Source organism: Pithys albifrons, chromosome 8 (genome assembly GCF_047495875.1).
Source record: "Pithys albifrons albifrons isolate INPA30051 chromosome 8, PitAlb_v1, whole genome shotgun sequence".
Classification (NCBI taxonomy): domain Eukaryota; kingdom Metazoa; phylum Chordata; class Aves; order Passeriformes; family Thamnophilidae; genus Pithys; species Pithys albifrons.
In genome coordinates, this window is record NC_092465.1 from 26,569,226 (window position 1) to 26,589,179 (window position 19,954).

The 19,954-nt window shown below is 39.1% G+C and overlaps 1 protein-coding gene across 4 annotated transcripts in view; it reads left to right on the forward strand.

The window, feature by feature from the left end:
- Nucleotides 1–19,954, forward strand: part of PARD3B (par-3 family cell polarity regulator beta) — a 394,364-nt gene that overhangs the window by 161,487 nt on the left and 212,923 nt on the right. For all 4 annotated transcript variants that reach the window (XM_071561897.1, XM_071561898.1, XM_071561899.1 and 1 more), the window contains exons 6-10: nucleotides 7,629–7,715; nucleotides 11,223–11,348; nucleotides 15,466–15,821; nucleotides 17,440–17,579; nucleotides 18,356–18,484. In XM_071561897.1, coding sequence (XP_071417998.1) covers nucleotides 7,629–7,715; nucleotides 11,223–11,348; nucleotides 15,466–15,821; nucleotides 17,440–17,579; nucleotides 18,356–18,484 — 838 coding nt within the window. The remainder of the gene's footprint in view (nucleotides 1–7,628; nucleotides 7,716–11,222; nucleotides 11,349–15,465; nucleotides 15,822–17,439; nucleotides 17,580–18,355; nucleotides 18,485–19,954) is intronic.

A 19,954-nucleotide genomic window follows, 5' to 3' on the forward strand; every position in this document is an offset into this window, starting at 1 on the left:
ATGAATTATACTGATGTATTTGTAATATGTTTCAGTTTTTTTTATTGGTGAACATTAGAGGAATTCTGAACACTTTATTTTGTAAAGCAAAGTTAGTTCACATTTCTGTGAAATTCACTGGAATTTCAAACTCAACTTTAATTTTAAGGCAATGAGTTTGATTCTTGTTTGGCTTTTTCTTCTAAGTGAAGTTTTCTAAACTGTTTTTCCAACAGTGTTTTCATTAGGAGTAATAAGTTTATGTAGGAAAATAATAAGTCACTAGACCATCTGTCTTACTGTTATTTCACTTGATTGAATGTAACTAACAAAGGTTTCATTAATGAAATAATATTAAATAATAAAACTTATTTTTTCCACAAATAGTAAAACTAACATTTTAGTATCTAATTTGACAGCTTTTACGGTGTTCAGCCTGAAAGAAGGTGTTACTTATAATTCTGATTTATTCAGGTATCTTCCTTGTTGTATTTCAGAGCTGTTAGGGCCATGAAGGACCACCAAGTCATGAATACCCTAAGCCTTCCTTTAAGCATGCCATGTAAATAAGCCATGTTTAGTGACATCAATAGAGCTGGTATTTCAGCCTCTTTGTGAGCTACTCCATGCTATGGAAGTTTTTCCATGCTGTGGAAGAAAGAAAACCACTGTTGTCCCTGCTGGTTTCACTGGAATAGAATCCTTCCTGCCACTGAGTTTGGTAATCTTGAAGGCTGTAGCACAGAACAGAAACAGCAGCTCATCACGTAAGAGAATTATCTGAGCTCAACCATCAGTGGTCAGTCCCTTCTCTAACTACAGCCAATAAATGGAGATCTCAGAGGGAAGCGTGAAACAAGAATACCATTATTAATATTTCATGATTGTAAAGCCCAGAGTTGAAGTTCAAGGCTCCAGACTTGAATTGTTTTTTGCTTCTCATTCAAGTAGGAAAGTTGTTCAATTGGAAAAAAATCATTTCACTGGTTTAAGTAGGTGGAGTGCGTTGGGTAAACAGCAGTGTGAAGGATTTTTAGCTCCTCTGCTCAGAAGCTACTGGGAATTTTGTTGCCTGGATTCTCTTAAAACATTTCACTGTAAAAGTACTGGGAAACTTTTCAGGACTGTATCCCCTGGGAGTCTGAAAATTTTAATTTGACATTTTGAGAGTTGAACTTTGCTGTAGGAGAGACTTGAAACATTGGGTCATTGGAACAGTTTTTAATGGAATAAATAATGACAATACTCTTGTAAATTCTGGAGATGACATTTTTTTTAAATTTTGATTGTTTGCTATCAATAATGTTCAGGGTAAAAGAAGCCAACCCATCAGTGTATGAAATGTGTATTTCTCCTTGCTTCCTTTCATGTTCTGTACTAGGTCTGAAAGATTTTTAAAGTCAAAACAGGGTCTTGATACTCTGTAGATGGTCAGGTAGATATTTGTCACAACCTCTAACACTGAATTCCTTAGCACACTGTACATAGAAATACTGGGTTTGAAAACCTTCTTTTTTTTAGTAAAAATGACAGTGTTAGGGAACAGTAAACACGAATCAGCCTCGAAGTGGGTGTTTAGCTTAATAGCACTGGATTAGCTGGAACTCAAAGGGTAATTTATGCATAGGTAATTCATTATGTGTTTTCATTATGTTCTGTTTTGCTGTCTTCCCACTTCTTTTTAGCAGAGGTCAGGGTCAGTTCCTTGGTTTAAGCACTGGAGATACATAATTAAAGTGTAGCTGCAGAATTTTTCCTACTCTGTATTTTCCTTTTTTTAACCTACTGTGTCTTTCGTTAGTCTAACAACACAGAATTGAAACAACTTGATTTAAAGAAAAAAGACACAAACCCCTGGTACCTGTAGGCTGTCTGGTTTCTCTCTAAACCTTTAGACAGTTATTTGTCTGAGAACTAACTGATTTTAGTGTGAAAAAAAACTCGATTAACACATTTTAGTTAGGAAATGTTTTGTGTCCTCTACAAACCCAAAACTGAAAAGATTCTGACCTTATTTTGTAGTAAATATTTGAACTTTGTGGGTAGTTTGATTGTTTGGTTTTGTGTAGAATGGAGCAGCTGAAGCATGCCTGTCTCTTGTGAAAGAGCAGTTTCCTTAACAGAGCCTGGAAAGCTCCTCCCTGACTGCACATCCAGCTGTGTTCTCTCCCTGTAGGGTGCTCTCCATCCCTATTTAGATATTGTTTGGATTTGCATCGAGTATGTTCACATTATTTAACATCTGGAGTTCCAGTGTCTTCTACAGGGCTGTCAACAGACCTTTGAGCATCTAGTTTAAAAGATGGAAAGAAAAATGGGGAAAAGGGGTAGGAGGTGGGTGGGAAGTTGTGCTCTCTGCCAGCTGCAGTTGAGCTCTGGAAGCCTCTCTGGAAGAATGAGTACAAATCCTTCATTATCACCAGTAACTGTACTAGTTTAGTATGTAATAAAACTACATGGACAGAGTCATCACTCTCTTTATTTGGGTAAATCTGTGCGTGCTTGTTTGTTAAAATCCCCTGTAGGAACTTGACATCACCTGTAGGCCTGTGCTCTCTGCCAAATGTCAACAGCCTTTGTGGATGGATTTTGCTGGAATTGGCTGGTGGAGCTGGAGGCACAAGCGAAGCACAAGCAAGGAGATGCAGCTTAATAACTTCATTTGTGAACTCTCTACATCTGACTAACATTTATTTTGCCTTTTACGTGGCTGTGGTCAATAAAAACGCCACGAAGCGTGTTCAGAACATCAGCTGTGCTTTTCTGTTTGCAAGGGAAACATTGACATCCTGCACTAAGAGATCTTTTTTTCAGATACGGCATCTTACTAATGTGTACCTTTTCTTCAAAACACATGAGAAAGTGTTGAATATAATTGCAAAGGCAAATGCCACTGGAATGATAAATACTTGATGTGTGTTTACTCAGGCAGTAGATTGTGTGACATACACATGATGACAAGTTTTGCCCAGTAACCCCTGCAGAGTGCAGCTCTTCCAAGGTGTGCTGTCTTCAGTGTGTTGCAAAACAATTAATCTACTGCATTCTTCGAGAGAAATCCTACCAAGATCCTCTGAGCATTTGTAACTGGGGAAGGTCAGAGCACCTTAGTGCACCAGGCCCTGTTGCAAAACTCTCTGGAGAGAGTTTCCTTTAAACACAGGAGTTCTCAGTGCCTGAGATTAGTTCCTCAGTATTGCAGGATAGTTTGCAGAGAAGATTTCAGCTAACAGATCTACTCCCTTTACAAAACTGACAAACTGGTAATTTCTGATACAGGTTTCAGGAGAGGGAGCTGTAGTACTCAACAGTGAGGACACTGCCTGAGGATCAGGTCGATTCACCACAAAATACAGACCTCTGAATTGCATTTAAATTTTGCTTTCTGTATTACCAGAGCTGAGCATGTTCACTGCACACGTGTACACCTTCTCCGTCCCTCTCTTTGCCAAACAGCATTCATCAACATTTTGAATAATACAGATGGCAAGTCTTCCTGTCAAATGTGATAGACGGTAAAGAGTCTGTCAGAAATCAATAACATCAAGCAATGAAGAATTTAAATAGTAAATGATGACGGCTTCTTCAGAATCACTTAAGAATCTGTAATACAGTGTTGAATGTGGTCTTGGATCAGGTCATGCCAGGTGGGTGTTGTCTCTTCAGTGAGACCTCTGGGACACCTTTAGTGCAGCGAGGGGAGGGAGGTGCCAGCATGCCTTGGAAGAAACCTGAGTGTTGTGCTTCTGGTTGGGGTGGACCCTGCAGCTCTGATAAACTTTACTGACATAGGTGCTTTTTAAAAGTTCACTTATTTTGACTGCTGTAAGAATATATTTGTGTGTACTCCATGGAGATTGGGTTCCAAACTCAGCAAGGATAGCCTTTTCTGAGGTAGGAGCTGTCTGGTCTCAGAAGAACACACAGGAGACTCAAACAGAAGCACACCAAGGCACCCTCTGTGTATCTCTCACCAGTGCTCCCAACCTCTCATTCCCAGATTGGGCTCCAGGTCTTTTGTACTGACTGGGTAGGCTAGACTAGTGTTTTCTTTTACTGCAAAAGGCATTTAAATTCTGCAAAGGAGACTGAAAATAGGGATGGGTCACTAGTGGGTTACTAACTTTCTGGAATTTAATTTTTTTCCTATTTGGGGGGTTGGTTTGTTTTTAAAATGTGTTGAATATTGCAGAAAATCTATAAATTAGTGTCTCTATCAGTATCACAGCTACCAACCTGCACTGGAAAACAATTCTGCCTTTTCCCACTCCCTTCTTTAACTTTTTAACCTGGCTCTGTCAAAGTGAAGAGTCCCAGCACCTTCGTGTCCCTGGAGCCTGTGGAGTTTAGTAATTAGTAATCTTAAAGCTCATCCTATTTCGGATCTCATTCAGCCATGCCCTATTCCTGAGTACTGTCTCCAGTGCAGTATGAGCTGTAGGCTGCTGTGGAAGAGTTCACTGCAGAGTTCAGCTGTACTCATGGGCAGGGTAAACCTGCCCAAGGAGTGGCAGAATGAGTGACTTATACTGAATTTCGCTAAATCTCTAATCTTAACAATCTTCCTAAACAAATAAAAAACAAACCAAACCCCAGATGTCCCGTTTTTAAATTTTTTAACTGTCATGCATTCATAGGTATGATATAAAAATAACATGTCCTCAAAGATCCATGGAAGTTGCTGTCCAGGGCAGTTTTCTTCTCGGATGTAACTGAGAATCACGTATGTTTGAGAATGAGAAGTCTTTAGATTCATAGATTTTTTACTAAAATTATAATTCTGAAGTGCCCTTTTTAATATATGTGTACAGAGTGTGCTTTTATTCTGCTATTTAGTGCTTTAGAGCATCCCTAAGTTTTAGGATGTACCACAGTTTTTAAAAGTAATACACAGTGTACTTGTGGGCTGTTAGTTTTCATAAAGAAGCCTATTCTTCTTAGTGTGTAATTTCATGTTAGATTTAAAAATAAGCTTGTATGTTTTCTTTGGCTTTGAGCCTACTCATAACTGTAAGTGCATTGATTTAATATGACAGCTAACCTGTCTGTCGTGATAGCCCTCAAAAAACTTCCTCTCTCTTTTACAGTTGTTTTGTAAGACAACTCTTCCCTGAAGTACTGAAGTGACACTCAGGGTTATCTAGGGACAACTGTAACTTACTTATATTTTCCCTGTACAAATGAAAGACAATTCACTACTTCTGATTGTTTTCTGGATCTGTAGGGTTTGGCTACTTATTTTACTTATACATTTTGATTCTGTAAGTTCAAAAGACAATAAAAGTAGCCCTTAAATTATCTTTTTTTGTGTATCACGAGAATTGGAGGAAGTAGAAGATGGAACTGAAAGAGGAGATAATTTCCTCTGAATGCATTGTTGAGGGTTTTAGTAACCACCCTGATTAGCTTTTCTGACCAGTTTCCCTAGAAAAAATATTGTATGTGAAAAAACTTAAAGGAAGATTTTGTCAGGATTTCCCCATTTGATTAATGAAGAGGGTCAATACAGGAAAGAAAAAAAATCTGCAAATGCCTGTCAATGGTGCCTGTTTTATAAATGCATTAGCATGGAAGCCTTTTACATTGGGATCACTGGTGGTTTGTTGCACAGGGTCTTTCCATTTATTTTTACAGACCATAAATTCATTACAGTGTCAGCCTTTTAGAAGGAATAGTTTCCAAAAACAAAGCTCCCCAAAACTCAGTCTCCCAATTCAGAAAACCAAAAGAAAATTGTATAAACTTATTTTCCAGTCTTATTGCATATTGAGCTGACCAAGCCAAGAATTATTGTCTCCAGGGCAAGTTGTTTCTCATTGTTGTGCAAGTGGATAAAAGTTCATAACCACAACCTATTATTCCCATGTTATTAGACAGCAATGTCAGAATTTGTCTCAGGTCATTTGCAGCAATTGTTCTCCTTGTGAGAGGGCTTAGCTGTGCCATGTGGGTTTGTGTTGTATCTAATTTGATGTCCCTGTATGTTGCCACTTCAAGGGTGGTCACAGATTCCTGCCTGATAGCAGTGCGTTCTTGCTGATCCTGCCTCATACCAAATGACCATAAGACCATGGGTCAGCAAAATCAGTCAGCTGATCCCAGAGTAAGGTGTTGAAAAAGGGAAAAAGCCTTTGAGGGACAGCCAGGGTGGTGTGGAGGAGTCAACTCAGTCATCTTGCCTTTCGCAGTGTTCTCTAGCTCCTTCATATGGTTTTTGGAGGAAGGTGGGAGGTGTTTTCTCCACTGGCAGCCTGCACTGTCAGCAGTGACTGAGGCTGTAGCTCGTGGCAGTGTCTAATGTGGCCAGGGCAGTCCTGTGGTGTAAAGGAGAGCACTCTGGACTCTGAATCCCAAGCACCTGAGTTCGAGTCTCAGTGGGGACCGTCCCCTGGCAGTTCAAGCCTCCCTGCCATCCCATCCCGTCACATCTCGGATGCCCAGCAGGGTCAGCCCCGGTCAGTACCGGGTGCTGTGACAGTCCTGAGGACTTCCCTGTCACTGTCCAAGCTCACTCGGCCATGGCAAATGGACCTCAGGACTTAAACGGTGGCGCCAGTTTCTGTGCATGCTGTGCCTCACCTAAAACATCCACTGTGCAGGCTGGAAGGGCACATGGGGAGAGCCCTGCCCAAATCTGCGTTCGTGAAGTGTGGCCATGCATACATAACGTGGCCATGGGGTTCAGTTTGGCAGGACTGGCCATGCACATACTGAGCTTACAGCGTTCGGGTGTTCTCCTGTGAATGGACACACCCACTATCTGTGCCCTGGCCACTGACCCTGTTGATGGTGTTCAGTACAGTTTGAGGGGAGGGTATTACAGAAGATGTACAACTACTATAGAAAGTAGGAACGTGATCTGCTGAAATACAGATGTTATTAGTTTGTTTGGTTTTTTAATGTTCCAGCCAATTGAAGTACCTTCCTTTTCAAATTAGGATCACCCAGAATAGAGATAAGGTCACTGTAAAGCTGTCATTTTAAAATACTTAATAGGAAACGAAACAGCAGAAAGCCATGAAACAGCAAAAATCTGTCAGAGATGATACCGAGGTTTCTGATAATGGGTTTTGATGAGGAAGGAAACTGTGATAAAATGAGCTGAGTTGCACTTTTGCTTGCAATTTGTTTTGTTCTTTGTTTGTCAGGGACGTTGTGTGCAACTGAGGGCAGAAATCAGGATATTTAAATATGATTTGACTAATTTGCTTATAGGCTTGATGTCCTTAATGTGTGATCTTCATGTTTATAATGTGGCCACACGGGGAAATTGGCTGAAGCAGCTCATGTGGAGCATAAATTAAGAATGTGGAGAATAACCTCCCCCCCCACCTCTTTTTTTGATCATGAAGTTTCTCCTCACTTAAAAGCTTATTCTTTAGTATTCTAATTAATTTACTTGAGGGTTTACTTGGGAAAATGTCTAGTATCTGATTTCTTTCCCTTTTAAAATACAGAAATGCTAATATAAAAAAATTAAAGAATTGCACAGCTGGTTTACTTTTCATTGTTTTTTTATGTATTAGTGAGGTCTTGAGGCAAATATTTTTTCTACCATTTCTGCTCTCTGATCAACCAGGAATTAGTTTTTAACATAGAGAATTCTGTGGATAAGCATATGAGATGTATTTGCCTGTGCTCTTTTTTAGTGAAATGACAAAAACAGTGGAGATTTCTGGGGAAGGTGGACCCTTGGGAATACATGTAGTGCCCTTTTTTTCATCTTTGAGTGGAAGGTAAGATATTTTCTTCATTGCTCAAGAAGTATATTAATGAAAGAATTTCAGTTATGCTTGTCTTAAAATACCTACTCTTTACCATAAGGAAAACAATTAAAAGCAAATCAGTCTGTAACACTGTTTTCTGTTACCAAAATATTAACTAGCCTAAGTTCTGTATAAGACAACCATAGAGTCATTTAGGTTGGAAGAGATCTCAAGGTAATGGAGTCCAACCTTTGGCTGATCTCCACCTTGCCCACTAGGCCTTAGCATGAAGTGCCACATCCAGTTGTTTCAGTCAATACCAACCTCTTTGTTCATGTATGTCCTTTTAGTTGTCTCTTGTTTTATTTTCTGAGTAGTAAACTAGACTCAGTAGTTTTGGGTTGGGTTTGGTTGTGCTGTTGGTTTTTGTTTGTTTGTTTGTTTGTTTGGGGTTTGTTGTTGTTTGTTTTGTCTTGATTTTCCCAGTCAGATGACTCTGCATAGGTCCTTCCTTAGTCATATATCAGACAAGAAAAGTCAAAAAATGGCTTGCCTGTTCATCCTTCCTATTTTTCAAGCCGTCTTTCAGGTTTGGTTGTACAACATTTACAAAACGTGCACTATACCATGAACTTTTCTTTGTCACAATACAATTACTTTAATTATAAATGATTTAACATAGTCCATTGAGATCACAAAAGCCCATTATAACAGCGTGCTCATATTGATGTGCTGTAGTTAAGACTGTGTCAGCATTTTCATTATGACTATTTTCTAAGCCATGTAACTCAGATGTGTTAAAAAAAAATCTGGGCTGAAATTTGACAAACAGAGGCTTAGCCAGAGAGTTAATTTGTCACTGGCAGCCGTGAATGAGATATGGGAAATTGCCAGAGCCATAAATGACTCTACGTTATAGTAAAATGGCTGCCTGCAACACAAAGACAATTATTGCAAAAGGAAAAATTGTCTAATTCTTAAATGTTTCTTTACTTGTCAACTTCCATGGAGGACAAAGAATGTGAAGGATTGAATTACCTTGTCTGTGTGTGTAAATGTTTTCTTAGCAAGATCTGAGGTTGTAATGGACCCAAATTAATTCAGATTGCTTCATTTGCCAAAAGGGAAAATAGATGTCCCCTAGCTGCCTGTAAAAATGCCATCACTGTCTCAAGAAGAAAGTTGATCATTGATGGGAACTGTAGGAGGTCCGAGTTGTGTCCTTGGCTGTACAGGCTGCCTCTTTGTTTTGAAAAAGGCCCTTACATTGGTTACCCCACTGTGAAATGCAGATTTTATATAGGCATGCAACAGAGGTTGTGGTGTGTACACTGTATTTCAACATCATTCATAAAAAATTGTGATGAAATTGCATGCTGTTAAAATCAGTAATTATTGTGACTGAAATACAGTTCTGTACTCAAGGATCACTGTGTGGAGTGCAGCCTTTAAAGCCATGAAGAGCTGACATTGTGTGATCTACATTGCATGCATGTTAATAGGTCCATATTTACAAATGTTTTTGGGGATCCCTTGAAGCAGAAGAGTCTTTGTGAGATGAACTGCTTGTTTTTTAGACAGCTGTGTAGAAATTTTAATGACTCGTGTCAGAACTCTACTGATACCTCTGTTCAAGCACTGGAGTGACTTAAGTGGTTTCACCCTCTTATTTAATCAAGCCCGAGACAGTGTATAAGCTGTAACCCATCATAGCATGAGAAAGCACAGAAGAGCATCTTTTCTTTCTGTTAATGACATGATAGAATTTATAGGGATATGCTGGCCATGACTATCTTTGTCTGGTATTTGAATTGCAAAGTTATCTTCTAATAAGGTGATGCTGGCATTAGCCTGGTGCTGCTGCAGACCTAAGTTTTTCTAGAAGTCATCATATTCATTTATAAAATCCTAATGTTTACAGAAACTACAAAAGTAATGGAAATAATTCCCCCCCCTTCTTTTGTACTTAAATATCATAAAAAAGGAAATGAAAATTTAATAGCGCATTAAAAGAATGCTAAAATTGAGGCTGGGGAAAAAAGAAATGAAGGAATGAATGTGAGCTGCCCCAGCATACATAACTCAAGCCACTCAGTCCAGCACACACACCACGGTTCAGATCAGTGGGCAATCCTGTTGCCTGGCATGGTTGCAGCATCTGATCAGACAGGATTAGTGGGCCACCAACTTAATTGGTAATTGCTTTCATTTATCTATTTTTACTGCTTTGCATCTTAACATAATTATATATCTTTAGTTCTTAGGGTTTAGATTTTTGATTGCCACTAGTTGGATATCATCAAAAGGGCTGTGGCCCCTCACCACCACTGTCCCTTGGAATCCTTCAGTGAAGGAATCTTTATGTAATTAAATCATTTTTTTTCTGTTAGGGATTTTGAAAAAGTAATATTCAGTAGAAACCAAGTTTTCACTTTGTAATTGATAGGACACAGGTTTAAATTTTTAAATCTTATTATACAGTAAATCTGAAATCAGATGCACAGTGAATATAGTGTCATTTGAAATAGCTGATGGGGTGCTGCAAATCTGCTGAAGGGAGTTATATATGAGGGGCAGTCATGAAGCTGAGACAAAAGTACAAGACTTCTGTTCTGTGGTTGGAGTGCTGGCATCCTGAAAATTGCACATGAATATTTTATGGATCTAACCAATAGAAAATGGTCTCTAAAGGTCATCTGCCTTTGATGCTGATGTGGTATGGAAATTTAGTGGACAGAGATTGATTATAAAAGTTCTTCACAAGCACACAGTTGTCAGGTTCTTTTGGGCATTGTACTGGTATCATTGGATATGTCTTTGTTGAATTATAGTCTGCAATACAGAGATGCTCCTGCTTGGTCAGGACTAGCCTGTGCTCCCAGTGGAGTTATCTGTCAACAGCAGAGTTTTGCACCACCCACACATGTTCACTTACTGCATTATTCTGTGCTGCACCTCGTGTTCACTTGCACTTAGCCTGTTAACAAACAACTGGGGCTTTAAAATTCTGCTGCTGTCCTGCCACGTGAGTCAGTAATTTTGCTGTCTTATATCAGAGCAAGGGGCTTTGGCAACTGAAAAGTTTCAGAGACTTTTCAGAAGTAGAAGCATCAATTATTTTGTATCTTATTGTAATGCTTGTTTGTTTTATTATAGTCAAGGTGGAAAATTACTTTTAATCTGTTTGTGCTTTTCTTTGGAGTGCTGTAATTTTACTTAGGGGTAGAAAAATGTTGCATAAGCTACATCAACATGTTTAACTGAAAGGAAGATATAGGTGTTTTTGTGTTTTCTCCAAGTATGACCTACAGGAGTTCATGATTCCTAAGTTCTAGCAAGTAGTATAGCATTAGTGCCCAGCAATTTTTCTTGGAATCCTCACCTTTTTAGTTAGTAAACAAGCTGGAAATCCTTTCTCTATGTTAAGCACTTCATAACAGGTCTATCATCTCCTACACAGTAGAGATTAATGTCTATGTTTAGTTGCTGTAAATCCATATCAGCACAGTAAGAATTCACCTTTGTTTTGGCCTTCAGGATGCTGGGTCTCTTTATCCGTGGTATTGAAGACAACAGCAGATCTAGGCGTGATGGCCTTTTCCATGAAAATGAGTGCATTGTGAAAATCAACCACGTGGACCTTACAGACAAAACCTTTGCACAGTAAGTGCTGCTTTACTGATACTTTCAGCTACCCAGACTTTTATGCAGTGCTGTGTTTCAGGGATTCAAAAAGGGATTAATTCTTATTTGAGATAAACGCTGGTAAAATTAATACCTGGCAGAAACATTGTAATTCTCTTTCTGAAACCTCCAGGTAAGGTGGAAGTTTGACATGTATCTTCCTGTAGTTTTAGTGAACTTACTGGGCTTCCTTAGTCTAAGTAGCATTAAGTTGTGTAATCGCTATCTTACTTTCTGGGGCTTCTGTTATTTTTACTGTATTTTCCCTGTCAGTCTTCCTTCATAAGACTTTCAGAATGAGTCAACTTCACAGCATGTTTTTTATAAAGTTCTTTTACAAATGAAATAAAATTCTTTTTTTTTTTTTTTAACGTGTGCAGCTATTTGAGCATTTAATTTTTTTATAAATACTACTGCTGTCAAACTATGATTAGCTGAGCTAAATGGTAGGTCTCACCTCTTATGACTTTTATTAAAAGTCTGCTGACATTTATAGTCTATTTCAAATATTTTTTTTAAGTAACAGGTTGTTTTGATCGCCTGTGAATTGATGTGACGTTGTTGCACAAAAGAATAGCCTCTCAAATTTCACAGATATTTGCTGTAGTAATTAAATAGTAATTTGTTTTTGCTTTTAATCCATATGTTTAGACAGCTGAGTGATTGTTTATAATATAACAGAAACCTATTGAGATGTCAAGGGAGTCAAGGCTTAACTTTCTAAACAGTAAGCCAAATGTTTAAGACTTTCAGGCTAAAATCTAATAGGTAATTTCACAGTTAGGGATAAATATTTGCCAAATAGATTTTCATTAAACAGTGTAGTTCTGTAGCGTAGGTAGTCTTGTTTCTGAGACTGTGCTTTTTGCCTCCTGATAGCTCCTCAGTTACAGCTTTCTGCATATTTGGTGGTAAGGGCATATTCTGCCGTGATTCTCTTCCATCCATGGAAATTCCTACATAAGATACCAACTTTATCAGAATATAGTTGTTGGTATCTTATTAAAACATTTGTTGCCTTATCTGTGTAGATTTGTAATGAAATTTATCAAATGAGATTTTTGCCTGAATCAACACCTTGCTTCTCAAAATTCTATGTGATTTTTTTCTTTACAAATTTGTTGTCTTATTTGTGTATTCTTCTCAATGTAAGTAGATCTCCAGAGGGTTTCAGCCCACAAAATGTTTATGGACTGAAGGACTGCATATTTTTCTGTAAGATTACTACATTTTAGGGCAGTTAGAAATATGGCAGTAAACTTTCCAGTTCTCCGTCAGGCTTTTCTTCAAAATAAGGAGTGCAGGACACTTTGTGTTTACCAAGTTTGTGTGAGGTTTTGGGACTTGGAAGGAATATTTACCACAAGAGTTAGCTTGGAGAGACCAGTCTTGTTAGACTGTGCCTCTGTCATTGGGAGAGAGAAAAGTGACTCAAAAGTGATTTGAGATGGTCTCTCAGAGCAGAGTCCAATTTAGTTGGTCCAAGTCTCCTTACATTACAAATTCAGGTCGTGTGGTGGCAGTGGCACTGGATCTGTGGAGTGGAACTGTGGATAGTGAGGACTTGGCATCTGTTTGGAGACTGAGAGGAGTATTTTGGATGGGCTCTAGGCTGTTCCCAAGTCTTAGAGTGTTCTGCTGAATTGTTTTCCAGACCAGCCTTCTACATTCACTCTCTGCCTGGCTGCAGAGAATGACTAAGGAAAGCCACTTAGGTTGGAACTAATTTCAGTGAATATGCCTTTTAGTTTTCATCTGGCATGACATGACTGTGCTAACTGACAGAAGTCCTAGCTACAGAAATGCAGTAATTGCAAAAGATGTGAGAAAGTACTGTCCCAATGACTATTGACCCAGAAATAGCAATCAGTTGGCTAGTTTCAAATTGACATCTCTTCATAACCCTTGTAAAAGCTGTTTTAACACTTAGCAAAGACTGTTACGTGCTGTCTCTTTCCATTTTCAGCAAAATTCCTAGTATTGCTCCTGCTGAGTGCTGCTTCTGCAGCTGGAACAGCAGCAGCCTACTTTCTGTATTCCCATGTTTATAAAAGTTACATATTGGGACTGCTGGTCTGCTTTTTCATTTGCTGCTAATCTATTCAATTACATTCTGTTGTGTTGCAGAGTTTCTAGCACCTCTTTTAACTGATTCCCTTATTTCTTTAAAGTATACATTTGGGGGCTCAAGAAATGTAAATTTCTCCATTCATTATTTTTTCTCTTTGAAGTGCAGCCAGTTATTTTGCCCCTGAAGACTGCATTTAGCCTTTCCCATAGGATGTCTTGAGTTATTTCCACTATTTTTTGTTTGAAGGAGATCTTATATTTTCTCTTGCATATATTTTAAATATTAATCTTTTGAAACTAAGTTATTAAATTACTAACATATGTCCAAGTGACTACTTGCAAGGATGAAGATGGGGTGTGAAAGAAACCCAGTTAAGGTTTTACATCCTTATGCTGAAAGCAAGCCATGGTTTCTGCTATTAGGGGAAGGTCTGCTAATTAGGGTAGGGAAGATAACCTCTAACCCGTGCAGACACAGTGGGGACAGTGCTGTTACAGCTCTGAAATCTAACCCTTGAGAATGAGGCTGAAAGAAGAGCTTCCTACAGCCTTGCTACCTTTCTTTCCCAAGTTTGAGGCTTCTCTCCAGCAGTGTCTCCTGTCAGTGACTGTGGTCATTCTGACTCTCGATGCTTACACACTCTGTGTGGCCCAGATAGTTATTTCCACAGCGATATCCATTGAGACTGACCCCTGACTTCAATGTCTTCATGCCACAGGAAACCCTCTTGAGACAGCCCCTCTGTCTACCACCCAGAGCTGCAAGGTGGAGGTACTGTGTGACTGTTGATCTGGAAAGCAGCAGATCTGCTTTCAATTTTTTAACGTTTGTAGTGGCTCCATTTCTGTATCACTGTAAAAAAAAGGTTTATTTCAGAAATACTTTCACCATTGACTCCTGTTACTGAGTGTAAATCCACAGCCAGGACATCAGTGAAATACTGATTTAGACTGACAAACATGCTATAGAAAGGTTGAAGATAAGTAAAATGTTCTTAGAAGAACCCCATGATTTATTTAAATATTAATGTAGCCATTCCTTTCCCTCTTGACCCAATTCAGCTAAGCAGAAGTTCTTGATTTTTCATTCTCTAAATGTGCTTCAGCTACTACTTTTGTTTGTACTCACACTGTGGAAGAAAATCAGTCTCCTTCCACAGGAGATAGGGAAGCAAAACATAGAAGAAGTCTCCTTTGTTCCTGTGGAGTCTGATGTTCGTAGCATGGTTTGATTGACTGAAATGAGCACATCTGTAAAAGCATAGATTAAGTGAAGTCACATCTCCACATAGCAAGAGGTTACTTTTTGAAAGATGTGAATACTATGTACTTATTTACTTGTCCATTTATGTGGAAATACACAAATAGTTGCACTTTTTTTTGTTCACCAGGTTTTTTTTTGCTGTCTGTGCATCCCATGCCATCATTCTTTTCTATTGCACTGTTTGCAGTCACAGTATTTCTCTGAACGTGTCCATCTGTCCCGTACCCTCATCCTTTTTTGTTGCTGTGGAATCAGCCAGTGGTTGCGCTGGGGGCTGTGAAGGAATCTGAGGAGCAGTTAGACTGGACTCAGAAAAACATGGATTGTTGAGCCTGCTCTGAGGAGATGTATTCGCAAGATCCAATGGTCATAAGCACTCAGAGTGCCTCTCTGCCAACAAGAAAATATGTAACACACAAGCACTTGAAAAAAATAACAAGCTGTAACTTCAGTAGTTTTCTGATGGGCTTTTGCCATCAGAGCTTCCCTTCCCAGTGCTCTGCATGAAGAACTCTGTTCATTAGTTTATTCTGGCTGATAAGTTTTCTTAGCAGCCTAGGAATTCTGACAGATGTGATGTTCCTACTTGAAAGGTAAGGAAGTACTGTAGTTTAGAAATCTTATTTCATGTGTACTTTTTAGAAAAGGGACCCCATAGATGTGAAGGTAAGGTAAATTTTTGTCTTATTCTCTGTAAACAACTTCAGACTTCGTCCGAATTTTCCGGGGTTTTATGTGAATTTTCATACCATTCTTTTGAAGGGCTCAGGACATCTTCCGTCAGGCCATGAAATTTCCAAGTGTTGTCTTGGAAGTCCTTCCTCCCTACAATCGAGAACAGTATGAGAAGTCTGCTATTGCTCCTCTTTTCCTGGATAATGAAGAAGGAGTCCCCAAAACAAAACCACCCCCTCCTGTTCATCCCAAACCTGCTGTGAAACCACTGGCTCTGTCTGGAGCGAGCGGCTCGGAGCCAGGTGTGCAGGCAGTGCTGCAGAAAGCCAGGAGCCCCAGCCTGCCTCGCCCCAGCAGGAAACCATCCTCGCCCTCCCTGTCCCCCCTCATGGGCTTCGGCAACAAAAAACATGCAAAGAAAATAAAGATCGACCTGAAAAAAGGTAAGTCTTTGGAGATTATGTGATTAATCCTGTATTGGGCTCCCTATAACGATACATTAACTTTTAATTTAACTAATGACATAAAAAGCACAAGGAAGTTGTTTGCCATTGAGAAGTTCTAAAACTTCGAAGGGGTAAAGGACTTCTAACAGTAATCCTCTCAGTAGTCTTGGATATATGCTGTCCAGATCCACTGATTTTTAGGATCTCTCTGTTACTGACAGTGTGGAAGCTATTTCATTAGCAACATGTGATATTAAGAGGTGATTCAGCCTTTTCAATAATGAGGATTTGAACTCTTTGCTGGTGACCTTTGTTATTTTATTCATAGCTGCTAATTGATCACAGCATAGTTGGGATATTCCTTGAAAGATATGTTTAAAAATATACTCTGCTCTGTTTCATGTTTTCAGAGAAGTTGAACACAAATTTACTTATCTTCCCTTTTTTATTTCCTGAAAAATTTTTTATTCCTCTGGCATATTTATTCAGCTGTCAGGAGGCAGAATTTTGTGTGTGTATCTTTAATTGCTGCTCCATGCAGCTGTCTGTCTTTGCAGGGAGTAACAGGTTTATGCACATGTAGTAAAATGTGCTTAAGCAGATCCCAATTAGCATTTATGTTTTCTGTTTAATTTCTGTCTCTGATTTGGCTGTGAGTTAAATTTGATCCTAGAAGTGGCCCTTCTAAAAACTATCTGTAAGTTTATTCTTGTAAAATAATGAACATAATCAACCGCTCACTTCTTAATTTTTGTTATTTCTTAACTTAAATAACTCATTTTTACTTCCGAACTCTTCAGCTTTGTGTTAACAAAACCTACTTCAGAATTTTCCCCATTTTAGATCTAATGCTTTTGATTTTGCAACATAATTTATATTTTTAGAAATTACAGAAGGGTGATACTGACGTGGTGGTATCTGAAAACTTATCACATGGGTAGTAATACTGCTCAATATAAAAAGGTTTTTATGAACCCTTCTATTCTTGGTGATTTTGGTGGCTTACAAGCAATTCCTGCTAATACAGACTTTACTCCCTAATTTCTTTTTATAACATTTATCTGTTAAAACTTGAGGTTGTTTACTTCCCAGCAGCAAACAGCCTCACTAATGGAAGCTTCGAAATACCACTTTGTCCTTTCCTAACAGCACATTGTCAGCAGCTGCACTGAAATTATGTGACATTCTCCCCGTTTACCAAGTTTTGGTAAAACCAGTTAGATTGTATTCGTGCTCATAAAAAACCAATTCCAGTTGCTCTGATTATGTGAAAGACTATTGACATTAATGTGAAGACTAATATTAAATCTAAAGAAAAGGTTAACACTTTAAAAAGAGAGTTCTTGCTTGTTTTGTATTATTGTGTGCTTACCAAAAGTATTTCCATCTGTAGCTGTTGCAGGAGGATTTGAGTATGTGTTTTGACATAAGATAGACTTCTTCTCTAGACCATGCAGAAAATTGGCTCATGTTTACAGCTTTTTGTTTGCTTTCTTTTTTGAAGAGCTAACCTGAAGAGTGTCTGTGATATGTTGCTGACATTGTTTGCTTACTTTTTATGATCATAATTTGCTTGTTGAAATTTATGTTAGGAGTTCTTTATCTGACATTCTAGGTCCAGAAGGACTTGGTTTCACTGTGGTTACCAGAGACTCTTCAGTACATGGTCCTGGTCCAATCTTTGTGAAGAACATTTTACCCAAAGGTGCTGCAGTGAAAGATGGGCGTTTGCAGTCAGGAGACAGAATCCTGGAGGTCAGGAAAAACATCCATTGTATTTGCATTGCTGAATATCGATTGCTAATTTTGTCATAAATCTTTTATTTCCTTACACATCCTATTGATGTATAGAACTATGATGTATAGAACTATGCCATTGGTTTAACAAAAATCAGTCTCATACCTTCTATGTGTTTGTCAACAAGTATTTTATGCTGCTGGTTGGAAAAATGGTTCTTTTCACAAGGGTCTGTGGGATATTTGAACAAGGGCAACCTGATAACCTCTAGTTCTTAAAGCAGATAGATGTATAAGTTTAGGAACAAAGCACGCCTTGCCTCTTCAGCCACATCCAAAAATCTCCAGTTAATATCGAGGTTAAATGTTCATTCTTAAGGTAATTTTTCTCGACTCAGTCTGTTTAAAATTTTCAGATATCTTGTGTTACAATCTTGTTATCTAATGGGTTATTTCTACTTAGTAACCTCAAAAAGCTCTTAAGGTAAATAGTTTTAATACTTGGGTCTTGTTTCTGCACTTTTCATCTTCAAAGTGCTTTACAAACTAATTAAGCCTCACAAACCCCCTGCAAGGTGGGTAAGTATTACAGGACTGCTTTCACAGGTGGTGAAAATGAGGAGGAAAAGGTTAAGTGATCTGGGCTGGGCCAGAGGGGGAGACAGTGTGGGAGCTGTTGCTAATTGTTCTTAGCTCTCAGTCACTGAACGACACCTGTGTTAGGGGTGGGGAAGATGATAAAAAACAATTTATGCTCACAGATGTGACATCCTCTGTTCCTCTCGGTCTGGCAGGTGAATGGACGGGACATCACGGGCAGGACCCAGGAGGAGCTTGTGGCTATGCTGAGGAGCACAAAGCAGGGGGAAACTGTCTGTCTGATTGTGGCTCGCCAGGAGGAGGCCTTTCTACCTCGAGAGCTGGTAAATTTGTTATTCTTTCCCAAAGAGTGGTATTGGAGAAGAGGAGGCTCAGAGGTGACCTCATCACTATCCAGAACTACCTGAAGGGAAGTTCTAGCCAGGTGGGGGTTGGTCTCTTCTCCCAGGCACTCAGCAATAGGACAAGGGGGCACGGGCTCAAGCTCTGCCAGGGGAAATTTAAGTTGGAGATCAGAAAAAAATTCTTTCTAGAGAGAGTAATCAGGCATTGGAATGGGCTGCCCAGAGAGGTGGTGGATTCACCATCCCTGGAGGTTTTTAAACTGAGATTGGACGTGGCACTGAGTGCCATGATCTGATAAATGGACTGGAGTTGGACCAAGGGTTGGACTTGATGGTCTTGGAGGTTCTTTCCAACCCAACTGATTCTATAATTGAAACAATTCCATGTTTTAAAACTAGTCCAAAAAATGGAAATGAACTGTTGCCAGCAGAGAAAGCAATGGGAAACCGTATAAGCTTTCTTTTCGTGAAGCATTTACACCTACACTTGCTTTTGAGGGATATTTGGTTTTTATCTACTTTAGATGCAATTCCACATAATCTGAGTTTTCATACCCAAAAATGACATTATAATCATAACTCACAGGGGAATACTGTAAACTAATTTTGTAAGTGTGAGGTCAAGCATAACTGAAAATGGCTGATTCTCTTTCAGAAAAGCAACAAACTTTAAAGCAGAAATTTAGAGGGCATGGAATGAGTCCTGCAGCTTATCAGTAACAAACTAGTGAGTTTGGCCACCCTCAGGAGATGTGTCTGCTAAGGCAAGTGCCCAAGTGCAGGAGTGGTGAGGGACAGAATTCCACTGCACTCACTGCCAATTTTGGTAGCAAGCTTTTCCTTGACTACTGGCCTTTGCCTTAATAGGGTCTTGCATGTCTGACTTTGTTCCATTTCAAGTGCTTAATTTTCACTTTTTTTTTTAATTAACACTGGCATAAAATTGTGTTCCCTTTTCTCTCACACAGACAAAGGAGGGCTGCATCAGTGTAAAAGTGCTATCTGATACATACTTGTTTCCCCTCAGAGAAGGTCATCTCTTTGGTTGCCTCTTCCTTATCTTGATTGATGGCTATACTTGACCTTTCATTAAGAAGTTCTCAGGATAAGGGAAGGACAGCATTTCCTGCTTTTGTCTCGTTTTATCTCCTTTAAAGAGCATAAACCACCTTCATCCTTTTCTTAAGATGCCGCCTTCTTGCTTTTCCTTTGGCTTTGGACTGTTGTCAGGATCTTCTACAGAAATCCTCCATTATGTTTCCTCACAAAACATCGATGGCAGTTTCTCTCTTGTTTCCTTGTTACCAATTGGGCCTTGTTGAGGTCAGGGTTGCCTGTGGCAGGGGAGGAATCTGGAGGGGAGTTCAGATTCTCTCCTGTGAACCTTTTCTCTTGTGCTGCTGGTGCAGTTTTTCCTGTAGTAGAGCAGTTGTAGAGTCCTGGCAAAAC